Here is a 13,592-nt window from a genome sequence, read left to right as displayed (position 1 = left end):
AGCAGTGAAGAAGGTCACATCAGAGTACAATGGGATTTTGATCAGATGAGCCAATGGCCTGAGGAGTGGCAGATGGAGTTTAATTTAAATAAATGTGAGGTGTTGCATTTTGGTAAGACAGATCGAGGCTGGACTTATACACTTAATGGTAAGGTCCTGGGGTGTGCTGCTGAACAAAGAGACCTTGGAGTGCAGGTTCATAGTTCCTTGAAAGTGTCACAGGTAGATAGGATAGTGAAGAAGTCAGTTGGTATGCTTGCTCTTTATTGATCAATGCATTGAATATAGGCGTTGGGAGGTCATGTTGTGGCTGTACAGGACACTAGTTTGGCCACTTTTGGAATATAGTGCACAATTCTGGTCTCCACGCTATAGGAAGGATGTTGTGAAACTTGAAAGGGTTCAGAAAAGATTTACAAGGATGTTGCCAGGGTTGGTGGATTTGAGCTATAGGGAGAGGCTGAATGAACTGGGGCTATTTTTCCTGGAGCGTCAGAGGCTGAGGGATGACCTTATAGATGTTTATAAAATCACGAGGGGCATGGATAGGGTAAATAGACAAGGTCTTTTCCCTAGTGTGGGCTAGTCCAAAACTAGGGGGCATAGGTTTAAGGTGAGGGGGGAAAGATTTAAAAGAGGCTTAAGGGACAACTTTTTCACGCAGAGGGTGGTGCTTTTATGGAATGAGCTGCCAGAGGAAGTGGTGGAGGCTGGTACAATTGCAACATTTAAAAGACATCTGGATGTGTGTATGAATAAGAAGAGTTTAGAGAAATATGGGCCAAATTAGGATATCTGGTTGGCATGGACAAGTTGGACCAAAGGTTCTGTTTCCGTGCTATACATGCCTGTGAGTCACATAATCTCAAATTGGTTGTTTGTGTCATTATTAGAACAATTGGGACTCTTTATAGATGTTGGGCAATGCATATTAGGCATCCTTAATGCCAACTGTGGATTAAATGTCCTTGTATGGCAATTCATTGCACAAAAATTAAATGTTGAAAAATGTATACATATTATGTGAAACAGCTGCTTACACTTTTTATATCTGTCAAGTGATTTTCGTTTTCTTTTCTTTATTCATTCATGGAATAAGGGCATCGCTGACTAGGCAGCATTTATTGCCCATCCCTAATCACCCAGAGGGCAGTTAGGAGTTAGCCACTTTGACGTGGGTCTGGAGTCACATGTAGGCTAGACCAGGTAAGGATGGTAGTTTCCTTCCCTAAAGGACATGAGTGAACCAGATGGGTTTTTCCAACAATTGACAATGGAGTCACAGTCATCATTAGACTCTTAATTCCACATATTTATTGAATTCAAATTCAACCATCTGCCGTGGTGGGATTCGAACCTGGGTCCCAGAACAAAAACAAAGTTGCTGGAAAAAACAGAGTTAACGTTTCAGGTCCAGTGACCCTTTCTCAGAACCCATTTTGAGGGAGGGTCACCAGACCCGAAATGTTAACTCTGTTTTTTCCTTCACAGAGGCTGCCAGACCTGCTGAGCTTTTCCGGCAACTTTGCTGTTCCTGATTTACAGCATCCACAGTTCTTTCAGTTTTTATTTACTAGATCTCCAGAACATTACCTGGGTGCCTGGATTAACAGTCCAGCGATAATCCCACAAGCCACTGCCTCCCCTATACTCACAATCTGTTTTGTTGCAGAGCTTTAGACCTTATACAGTACTGATCATACAGTGCTCTTTGATCATGTATCAGACAATGCATGTGGAAAAAATGAAGTATTTTATTTGGTTTTCATCTGAAAGCAGTCACTTCTAATTCAGTTTTAATACTGGGGACTTTAAAAGAAACAGTTGCATTCAATTTATGACTCCAGGTTTCTCTGTTGGAACAGGCAAATCTTTCCCTGTGATCTAAGAGTGGAGTCAAAGGGGCCAGGATAATAGCAGAGAACATTATAAGGCAGCTGCCCAGTGTATTACTGCCACTGGAGAAGCTCCCTGAGGTAGGCTAGTAACTCCAGAGAGGCCAGTATCCCATCACCAAGTCACCCTTTATTTACACATGAAGAGTCCTTCATACTGATGCAGCTCCCTCAGAGCCAACTCTGAGAGTGAAAAGGATGTCTGACATTCCGTTCTCATCTATCAGCCGGGGATCCTTGGAGCTGTTAATCTGGTACAATCAGGGAGCTGATTTTCTCTGAGGTCCACAAGCAAATGGACATCCAGTCTGCATATGTATATAAAGCCCCAGTTAGGGGCTATTTAGAATACTCAGCTGTGGTGCCACCACTGACTTGGTGAAGGCAGCTTCCCTGCAGCAATTCAGTGGGCCATCTGAGCAAGAGGCTAGATCCTGTAAAGAGGGTGTCACAAGCAGAAAACTCCACACTCATCACCTCAGGTCAGCCACCAAATTGGAAAGATGTGCCTAAGTCAGCCTTCTAAAGATTGTATTAATTTTCACTCCTTTCAGGGCACTCCCGTTTTGAGGTATCTTTGCATTTTCTCAGTTGTCACAATAGTGCCTACCCCTCTTGCTAGGGCTGCCCACACTCTAGAGCTTAATGATTGCACCAACAGTGTATGAAGCCTACCTGCCTAATTGGATGGTGAGCTTGGAAACAGATAATTACAGTGCCACCATGGGCAAAATATTTTGCTCTGTCTAGCTCCTGACAAATGTGGATTCTGGAGGCCAATTTAATCCCAATGTCAGGGTCTCGAAGCCTGCAGGAATATTTTGTTCAGTGTTACACGCATATAGTTTGATCTCAGAGCAGAAAACCTAACCTGAGGAACTAATCAATACTGCAGAGAAAAGGCACCATACGATGATGTGGGTAACTAACAATTCCTCACAAATTTAATTGGATGGTTAAAATTTATAACCATATTTAATTGCAAAGGCTGGTCAAACACTCAATCAATTTGAATCTTTCGGAGATGGATTGGGATGCACAAAATCACACGAACAGAGTTAGTTTTTTAAATTGAGACTAATTATGTTGATAGCTTAGTACCAATTCTTTGAGCACATGTTCCTGTTTGGAAAGTTAATTTATGTATCTGTTGCAAATATGCGTATATGACCCTGGATTTTGTAGTCACTGGTGAAGTAATGATGTTTGCTGCTGACCTCAAGGGGACCCATTCAAGTATTCATTTCATTCTGACACCAGCTAAGGGGAATATCTAACAACAGCACGTCAAACAGGCTAAAGTGATCAATCACACTGAAACATAAAATAATAGTAGGAGTAGGCCATTCAGCCCTTCGAGCCTGCTTTGCTATTCAATATGACCATGGCTAATTATCTACTCAGTACCCTCTTCCCACTCTGTTCCCATACCCTTTGATCCTTTCAGCCCTAAGAACTATATCTAACTCCTTTTTGAAAACGTTCAATGTTTTGGCCTCAACCATTTTCTGAACAGAGAATTCCACAGGCTCACCACTCTCTGAATCAAGAAATTTTTCCTAATTTCAGTCCTAAATGGCCCATCCTGTACTCTTAGACTGTGACCTCCAGTTCTGGACTCCCTGCTCATCAGGAACATCCTTTTTGCATTTACCCTGTCTAGTTCTGTTAGAATTTTATAAGTTTCTATGAGATCCCTTTGTTGCACTCTTTCCATAGCCACAACATACTTTCTCATGTAAGGAGACAAAAATTGCACACAATACCCCATGTGTCCCTACAGCAAGACATCCCTGCTCCTTTACTCAAATTCTCTTGTCGTGAGGCCAACATACCATTTGCCTTCTTTGCTGCCTGCCATATCTGAATGCTTACTTTCAGAAACCGGTGTACAAGGACACTCGGGTCTCATTGCATCTCTCCATTCAGATAATAATCTGCCTTCCTGTTTTTGCTTCCAAAATGGATAACCTTACATTTATCAACATTATACGTCATCTGCCATGCATTTGCCCACCCACTGAACTTGTCTAAATTGCACTTGAGCATCTCAGCATCCTCCTCACAATTCACCCTTCCACCAGCTTTGTGCTGTCTGCAAATTTGGAGATATCACATTTAGTTCCCTCATCTAAGTCATTATTGTGTATTGTGAGTAGCTGAGGTCCAAGCACTGATCTCAACGATACCCCACTAATCATTGCCTGTTACTCGGAAAAAGGCCAGTTTATTTCTACTCTTTGTTTCCTGTCTGCTGATCACTTCTCTATCCATGTCATTATGTTACTCCAATCGCACACACTTTTAATTTCTATTCCATTATGGGGAATTTTGCCAAAAGCCTTCTGATAGTTCAAGTAAAACACATCCACTGGCTTCTTCAAATGAATTCTCCCAGTTATTTCCTTGAAAAATTCCAGTAGATTGGTCAAGCATGATTTCCCATTCATAAATCCATACTGACTCTGTCCGATCCCATTTCCAAGTGGTCAGCTATTATAATGGACTCCAGCATGTTCCTTACTACTGATGTCAGGTTAATCAGCCTATAATTGCCTGTTTTCTCTCTATGTACCTTTTTTAGTAGCTACCCTCCAATGTGTAGGAACTCTAGAGTCTATAGAATCTTGAAAAGGTGACCACCAATGTACCCACTATTTCTAGGGCAACTTCCTAAAGTATCCTTGGATGTAGTTTTCCAAGTCCTGGGAATTTAACTGCCTTTAATCCTAAGACCATTTCCCTGCTAATTATCATTTCTTACAGCTCCTCTCACTCACTAGATGCTGTGTTCACCAATATTTTTGAGACATTATTTACAAACTCCTTTGGGAAGACAGAACCAAAATATGTATCTAATTAGTTTGCCATCCTTTTTTTCCCCTCATCATAACTTCCCCTGTTCTTTCTGTAAGGGACCTATATTTGTCTTCACTAATCTTTTTCTCTTCACATATCTATAGAAGCTTATCATATCAGTTACTACATTCCACACAAGCTTACTCTATTCTCCCCCCTCTTAATCAATCCCTTTGTCCTTCTTTACTGAAATCTAAATTGCTCTCAATCCTCATATCTGCTGCATTTTTGACCAATTTATATGCTTCTTCCTTGCATCTAACACTATCTCTAACTCCCCTTGTTAGCCATGGTTGGGCCATCTTTCCCATTAAATTTGTTTGCCACATAGAATGAACATGGTCAGTCTTTTCCAAAGGGCTTCACATAACTGACAACAATTAGCAATCTAGTTATCACATTGAAGAACTCTCACATGTGCAACTAAGAATTTACAAACAAGTGTTTTCTTTCAATTCTTTTATATAATTTTATTCAAAGCAAAAGGAAGATTGGGAAACATAGATGGGATTAAGGTAGAAGTTGAATTATGGTTAACTTTATCAAAGTATTAAAAACTAATGTTTTTCATTAATTTAAAGAAGTGGAGTTATTTTTAAATCATGGAATCGAGAAATTTTACATTGACAAATATAAAATTAGTTTTCCAAGGTCAGATAGATGGTCATAAGTAATTATAACTGAGTAGACTGTTAAAATTGTGGTTACACCTCATTCAACTGGGCACAACTTCTTCAAGCATTTTTACAATGAGAATAATTGCATCGAAAGTATAAATTCACATCGATTCAATAATAGCAAATTGGTTTCCATTTTCAACAAATTCAGCAGCACCCCTAATGGAGGAACAGAAACACATTAACAACACTTTCTGGATTTTCACATTTACCTGCATATTTGTTGATTTCAGAAGTTGTGATACTTCCACAGAGTAATGACAGCGAATGGTGCTAGTTTTTCTATCTTGAGGACTGCAAAATTTAGGCCATTATTGTTGCAAATTCTGATCATGCACAGGTATCTTGTTGAGGTTAGTTACTACCTTAAGCATTGAACATGCTTTAATTTAAAGGAATTGCCCCACCTAATGTCTACTGTGGCAATAGTATAATCCTGAAATATAAGAATTATACCTCTTCGTGACCTGAGCTAATTATTTGTATATTTTACATGTGCCCTCATATAGCTCTCCAATCCTTCCCACTTGTAAGGTTAGACCAAGTTTAAATCATTTTACCTGCTTTATTTTTCACAAACAAGGAGGTCACAGAGCACCAGTTGTAATCCAAACCCATTTATTCCACCCAATTTCACTTTGTTTCCCTTAAGTGTGGAAAATAATAAATACACAACACTCCCTTACCAGGGGATTACCTTGCTTGTTATTTCAAAATGGTCTTATGGTTTCATAGAATGTAAGAATCACATTTTAATTTCTAATTCAGTGCAGAATGTCCTTTCTCTACAGTCTTTTGTTTTCATTCATTAACTGGGAGATGCAGTAAGATCTCCTGAGGTCACAAACTGCGCTATAGAAATGGAAGTTGTCCATTTTCTTCCAGCAGCCTATTTATAATGTGAGTTTTCAGTCGGACTGATGACCTGTTTAGTTCAAGTGAATAAAGGTGGCTCACCAAACATTGGAATATCTACTGGAATGTTTAATTATCTTCCATTGTCCCCACCACAGTGTTGTTATTTCATCTGAATTATAATGCAAATCTCTCAGACCTTCTGTCCTTTGAATTTAACTGTTAGATTTTTAATAGATCATATGTAAAAGTACCCTTACAACAACATAGTTAGAGATCTTCAACTATTACAATTAGATTATCGCTATATCTTTGCATGCCCATCTAATGTTCATTTTGGTTTACAGTGCAAAGCAACATTTGTGATGCCCTGTATTTTTTTCAACGATGTGAGGAATTGCATATATCTGATAGCTAAAGAAGAGAATTCTGTCTTTTTTTCATTATTTGTTGGAATGTGTCATTTCGTACTTGTTGCATCCTTTGTTTCCTTGAAAAGATGGTAATGTGATTTCTTAAATGGTTACTATTCTTCTGACAATGATGATGCTGACTCAATGGAGGGAAATTTCCAGATATTGACCCAGACTAATGATGAAATGGAAAGACATGTCCAAGTAGGATATAGGCACAGTAGAGTGCCAATGATATTGCTGATCTTATCATTCTCAATGATGAAGGTAACAAGTCAAGGCAGTGTTGTTGAAGTAATCCTGGTGAGTTCCTGCAGTGCATCATTCAAATGCACAGCACTAACAGTGGAGAGAGTGAATATTTTGTCCAGTGGCAGGGGTAATCAATTTGTTCTAGATAATGTTGAACTTCTCAAATGCTGTTACAGCTGTAATCATCCAGCCAAGTATTCCATCACACTCTATCTGAACCTTACGGAGGAAAGGGACAGGACATGAGCCTCTCAGTGCAGAACATCCACCCTCTCCCCTGCTGTTATAGTCAGTGTTATAGTCAGGGTGCTGATATACTGCTCCAGTGAATCTTGTTGTCAGTGGTTTGATTTTTGGTCTTTGGCTAAAGAAGTGTAACTTACCAAAGTGTCATTGCAACTGAAAATACTCTAAAAGCCAGAGGTTTAAAAATCTCACAAATGATAGTAACATGAAAGAGAGAAGCTGTAAAGGAGAATGCCAGAAATCACTCCATTCTACAGCATTTGTGGCTAACCAATCATAAGCCATCTTTATCTGTCAGCAAGTGCGTGTTCAGCCATTTTGGTACTTAGACTTGAAACTAATAACATATAAAGTTCTTATATCTTAATTTCAGATTAATTGAGTAAACATGTACAGTACCTGCAGCTCAATTATCAACAGGAAAACATTTATCATTCTTAGTGGAATAACTACTTATTGCCACTGGAGTTAAAATTCTTCTTCCTTCTTCCATGTTATAATGCCTTCTAATGTTTCATTTATTGTTCTTTTTAAAGGTAACACAGTATGATCCTGATGACCATTACCAGGCTGTTACCCCAAATGCTTTTAACACCATCTACATCAACCCAAGGAACTGTGGCCACCCATATTTAGGTATAGTATTTAAAGTTCTGCATTATTTTACAATGACATTAGGTTACAAGCCCATCATTAAATTCGTTTAGTTTAAACATGTTTCTATCCAGTGTTTTCAGATCAATATTTTTCAGCTGGTATTAGTTTGAAGAACAGGTCACTAGAGATGTAGTAGCAGACATTAAAGGGCATATTCCAGAATACACAACAGTTACATTCAAAGCATAACAACATTTCCAAAGGAAGGATTCATTATCTGTGGTTAACTTGAAAAAGTTAAAGATAGTGCTGAAGTAAAAGAAAAAGCATATAATTTTGCAAAGGTAGGTGGTAGACCAGACGGTTGAATAGAATTAAAAAAAGATTATTTGAAAAATTAACAAATTATTAATTACAAAGAACAAAGAAAATTACAGCAAAAAAACAGGCCTTTCTGCCCTCCAAGCCTGCACCAACACGCTGACCATCACAACTAAAACCCCCTACCCTTCTGGGGACCGTAACTCTCTATTCCCATCTTATTCGTATTTGTCAAGACGCCCTTTAAAAGTGACTATCGTATCTCCTTCCACTACCTCCCCCGGCAGCGAAAGTATAAGAGAAGATAGATAGAAATATAAAAGATAGTAAGAATTTCAATAAGTAATTTTAAAAAGAGTTAAAGTGAGTATTGATCTTATAGAAAGTGAGTCAAGAGAACTGATAATGGAAAATAAAGGCATATAAGATGAAACGAGTTTTTGGAGCTCTTTCCTGAAAGGCAAGGAAGCAGTGGCCTAAAATATTTTTGGGTCAGAGGTAAATAAATTCTTCTTAAGCCAGGGAGTGTAGATTTTGGAGTAGGTAGGCATGTTCACCTGTACTTATAATCAGCTCAGCTATGATCTTGTTAAATAGCAGAACACGGTCGAATGGCCAACTCTTACTTGTTTATTTGTTCAGAATCTAAGACTTCACAAGCATTCCTGAAGATTCTGCACAATTTTCAGGTCATTTCAATATTGTATCAAATATTTCCAATGTTCAAAACATATTGTTCTTAGTTTTATTTAAAAACGATCATTAAAGCATTTCCATTTTCATTTATCCAATTTTAACTGGTTTTTATTTTTTTGTAACATATAGAGTGTGACAGGAGGAAGAAGAGAGTGTTGGAGTTTCACAGAATTTTGCAATATATTTATTATAAAAATGTTTAACCAAAAAGAAGTTGAAAACCACTGATATAGATCTATGCCAAATTTCTTTAAAGTCAGACAACACCAGGTTACAGTCCAACAGGTTTATTTGAAATCTCAAGCTTTCGGTGTTAGTATCTTTCCGAGCAAGATGTTCATCCAGCTATTTTTAATGAAACTAGTAACATATAACTTTGTTGTATTAGCCACATAATGCTTTCTGGTGCTACCTTCCACTTAGCATTGTGAAACTGATCCGAGGGGGTAAGGCCAAGTTTCGCGTGACTGTTGTCATTGAGAGAGTCCATCTCATGATACCTCCAAGCACACTTCCAGCAAAGGGTACTGCTTTAAATCATGCTGTCTGTTGACCCAGACACAGAGAAGATATGTTTCACAAGACCATTCCCAATTCATTTTGATTCCAGGGCTATCAAACTTGATAATTGCATGGAGGGTTTCAGTCAGGTCGTACTGGCTGGTACCTTGGCAGGCATTTTTCATCCATGCCATTCAGAGTGATTATAGTGTTTCCAAGGAGGCATCTAACATTATGGTTAGTCATGTATTCGTATATTGTGGAGGTGCCTTCAAATTTGCCATTGTAGCTTTTATTTTCAGAGAAGGAGACTTCCCCTGACCTAATCATCTGACAGTGTAGACTAAATTCATGTCCATCTACAGATGGTAGCTACAAGTTGATCAAAAGTATTTCTCATTCATTCTGACCTACCTGATTCCTCTCCTTCAGTTTTTCTTGTTTAAACTTGTCAGATTGAGGAATTCCCATTAAGAAATTTTTGGTGCAAGTAATAGTGCTGAGGAAAAAAATTACCTTTGGCACAAAGGCTTAAGAGAACTTAAAATCGCCAAAATTACCAAATATATTTAACTTTAATATTAGTTTACGCTGGACATCCATCATACTTGAACAACAAGAAATGACAAGCAGAACAGACAAGCAGCCAAATTAGTATTCAAATGAGGCATCCACGTTGGAGGTAAACCCTTCCAATACTGCTTATCCAGTCCATTGGAAAATGATTAGGGACATTGTGGGGCAGCCCTTCTGCCTCTCCTACACCATGGCCACCTGAAGAGTTGATGTACCATTGGAACATCCACATTGCCAGTCGATCCAGACACCTGATTATAAATAAAACACTGAAATAAATGGTTAGATACTCTCAAATGTGATAACTATACATTAAATTTTGTGTTTTTCTTCTCTCTCAGGGCCGGGAGCGAGCCACGTTTGGGTCCATCAGAATCCATGTTGCAGCACAGGTGGACAAATTGCACTGGGGATGCTTGCTGGGGCTGTCACAGGCACTGTGCTGAGGTCACTGATGTGGTCCCCATGTTGGCTCTAAAATAATGTTGTTGTGAAGGCAGTAACCTTCCCATTCCTACATTTACTTCAGCTTTACAATGGTTTTTGTGTGTGTAAGCTTCTACTTACTACTTAGAAAATAATATAGACTATCGGTACAATTAGTCATGAAATAATTAGCATCGACTTTGGTTTCAAGCAAGCTTGAATGAATATCCAAAGATTTAATGCACAGAATAAATGTTACTTTTGGAACTATACTACACTTAAAGATACTACACTTAAACATAATGTATTAGTGCAGCATTTTGCAAAATATAGGTCAAAGCCAAAGTATATTCTTTACAGAAAATTTAAATTTCTTCTGTTAAGATGTAAGTAGCAGTTTCTGCTTAAACGTATGATGATCTGTGACTGTTTGGTGTAGATACGAACAATATTTTCCCAATTCATTTCCCTAATTGCCCTCCCACACACCCGTCCTCAACAAACAATCCCAATTTTTTTGATTCCTGAAGGCTATGGAACAACTTTGGCCAACAGAGGCAATGATTTTTCCACTGGCTGCCTCTGTTGCTAAGCAACTGACCTCTGCTTAGAAATTCTTCACATTGGGATGGCAATGACGGGCAGCACAGTATGTGAGCGCCAACAGATGTAAATGCATGAACTATCAGCCCACAACACATTCGATGAAGTTTCAGCGTATTACACATTGAGTCCTGTAGGAGGATGTCCAAGACTGTGGTTGAAGAAGCATTTTATTATTTGATATACAGAAAAAGTAGATTGAAGTGATTCAGATGTAAAGTGTGTTTCTACCAGTGTGAATGCAAACTTTGTTACACAAGTGGTCTGCTCCTATGATGCTGCTTGGCCTGCTGTGTTCATCCAGCCCTGCACCTTGTTGTCTCGGATTCTCCAGCATCTGCAGTTCCTACTATCTCTGGTCATTTAACATATTTGGATTTTGTCCCAAATCAACTTTAATTTTAGCTTTGTCTGTTCCTTAAAATGAAATGTCAACAACATTAATCATTCCTCTGTCCAAGCAATTTTCAAGTACTCTGACAATTAAATGATGAGGTAAAAACAAAATACTGCAGACGCTGGAAATCTGAAACAATCATAGAAAATACTGGAGAAACTCAGCAGGCCTGGCAGCATCTTTGAAGAGAGAAACAGAGTTAACGTTTCGGGTTTGGTACGATTTCTTTGTGCTAAATGTCGAAGTCTTGTCACCCTCACCCATATTTGAATAACTAATGTATGATTGGTGAGAATAGTGAAAGCAAACAGTGGGCACAGTTTTCTCCTGGCTATTACCACTGAGATTGGTGGTCACAGCGAGGAGGCTGGATAGCAGAGGTTGGTTATATGAATTGTTGCCATGCCTGTAAAGTCTTGGCCTGTTTCTTGATTCTATCGAGGACCTGTGGCAGGTCTTTGCACCATGTTTTTAAAGATGCTGCTCCTCTAGACAGCCAATAGGCATAGACACAGAATATGAGGCAGGAGAGCAGGAATATCCCTCTTACCCAAATTACATGCACCTACTCCAAACACAGCAGATTCCTGATTTAACTGGTTCTCAGCATTTTTTTCTCTTTACTACACTTACAAAATTTCTCACATGCAGTGAAATCCATCCTGTCCGTTCCAAAGAGAGAAGGTGCAAATTTCTTATTTCAAAGTGGAATAGCGATGGAAATATCCTCCATTTGACTTCATGATTTGGGAAGAAGAATATCTTCAACAATCTGTAGTGAACAGAGAAATACAATCATACTTTTGGGAGTTAAGGGAATTCCATTTACAGTCAGATATTTACTAGGGACTAGTCTCTGGCCTCAGCTTTGTGAAAATGTTAATGCTACATCTGCTGACCTTGAAACACATCAGTACACTTCCTTAAGTAAAGCTGACCATCTGCTTCTGGTTGTCCTTAATGTCCTTGCAATGTAATTTTTAAAATGGGAGATCTGGAAAACAGGCCACCAGTTCATTATCATTCATTTTACATTATGATACAAGTCAGTATTGACCCCAGTAAGCGCACTAGGAGTAAGTAAAACTCCAGAGTGAAAACTGCTCTGTACTATACAATCTTTCTTGTATTGGGAACATAACAAGGAATTTTGAACAAATGCATCTTCATTACTCCATGACTTCATGACTCCAGCATCGGCAGTTCTTACCATCTTCATTACATCTTGTTTTGTGACCATATTGTCACTTCACATTAATCACTAGAAGATAATCAGATAATATTCTACGTCTGAGTTTGTTAAATACTCTACATTCAATCAAAGCCTTTGTTTCAGGTGATGTGTATTTAATATTTCCCACAGGCTGCATATAGATGCAGATACAGCAGAGTTAGAGATCATCTAACTATGGCAAGGCAGCCAGTACACTAAGTAGGATTATATTTCTCTGAACATCCTTCATCCAAATAAATCACTGCCTATAAAAGTATCCTGACATCTAAATCTCAAAGGAATCTTCCACAAACTGCATTTGTTTTAACAATGCAGCCCAAGTTTCAGAAACAGCAGAAAGAAAATAAGAGGAGGAGGAAAGTTGACATTTTGGGTCAGGACCCCCGAAATGTCAACTTTCCTGCTCCTCTGATGCTGCCTGGCCTGCTGTGTTCCTCCAGCTCCACACTGTGTTATCTCTGACTCCAGCATCTGCAGTTCTTACTATCTCAGAAAGAATGTAAATCTTCTTCTGTATAATTGTAGTTCTTGTAACATCTTTTAAGGATAAACAACCTCAGTTTGACTTATGCTGCATTTTCTGATTTCATTAATGGATTTTTTATGGCATAACTCATATTAGTCATTAAAAAGCTTCCCTGATTGCAGATCCTAAACATACTCTGCCTGCTGTTTCTGAATAATGGTTGAAAAAGTTAAAATTTAAATTTTGCATACCTAAAGGAGAAATATACAGTACGAGTACCAATTATTTACCCTAATTTAGGCAAATTTTACATTTGTACATAATCCATAATGTGATTGGAAGGATACTTCAGCATAACTTGACATTGACAAAATGGGGGCAATACTGAATGTATTTTTGGACTGCACCCAATTAGGCTTTATATTCAATTCTCAATGCATGCTAGGCTCTGTTAATGCATGTCATGTTTACGTTTGTTTTCATAGATTTCCTGAACGCAATTCAACTATGAAACAATTATATAAGATAAAATGCATCTGATTAAAAGGATACTTTGGAACGTTACCAGAATTCCTTTT

The 13,592-nt window shown here is 38.4% G+C and overlaps 1 protein-coding gene across 1 annotated transcript in view; it reads left to right on the top strand.

Annotated features, from left to right (window-relative positions):
- The window catches only part of plekhb1 (pleckstrin homology domain containing B1), a 76,661-nt gene extending 66,295 nt beyond the window's left edge, over nt 1-10,366 (top strand). The window contains exons 5-6 of the mRNA XM_048597902.1: nt 7,734-7,833; nt 10,230-10,366. Of these exons, the coding sequence (XP_048453859.1) occupies nt 7,734-7,833; nt 10,230-10,366 (237 nt within the window). The remainder of the gene's footprint in view (nt 1-7,733; nt 7,834-10,229) is intronic.
- Nucleotides 10,367-13,592: the final 3,226 nt, after the last annotated feature.

Source organism: Rhincodon typus, chromosome 6 (assembly GCF_021869965.1).
Source record: "Rhincodon typus isolate 14 chromosome 6, sRhiTyp1.1, whole genome shotgun sequence".
NCBI lineage: Eukaryota > Metazoa > Chordata > Chondrichthyes > Orectolobiformes > Rhincodontidae > Rhincodon > Rhincodon typus.
Note: the sequence above shows the minus strand (reverse complement) of the source record. Positions and strands in the feature narration are given on the sequence as shown.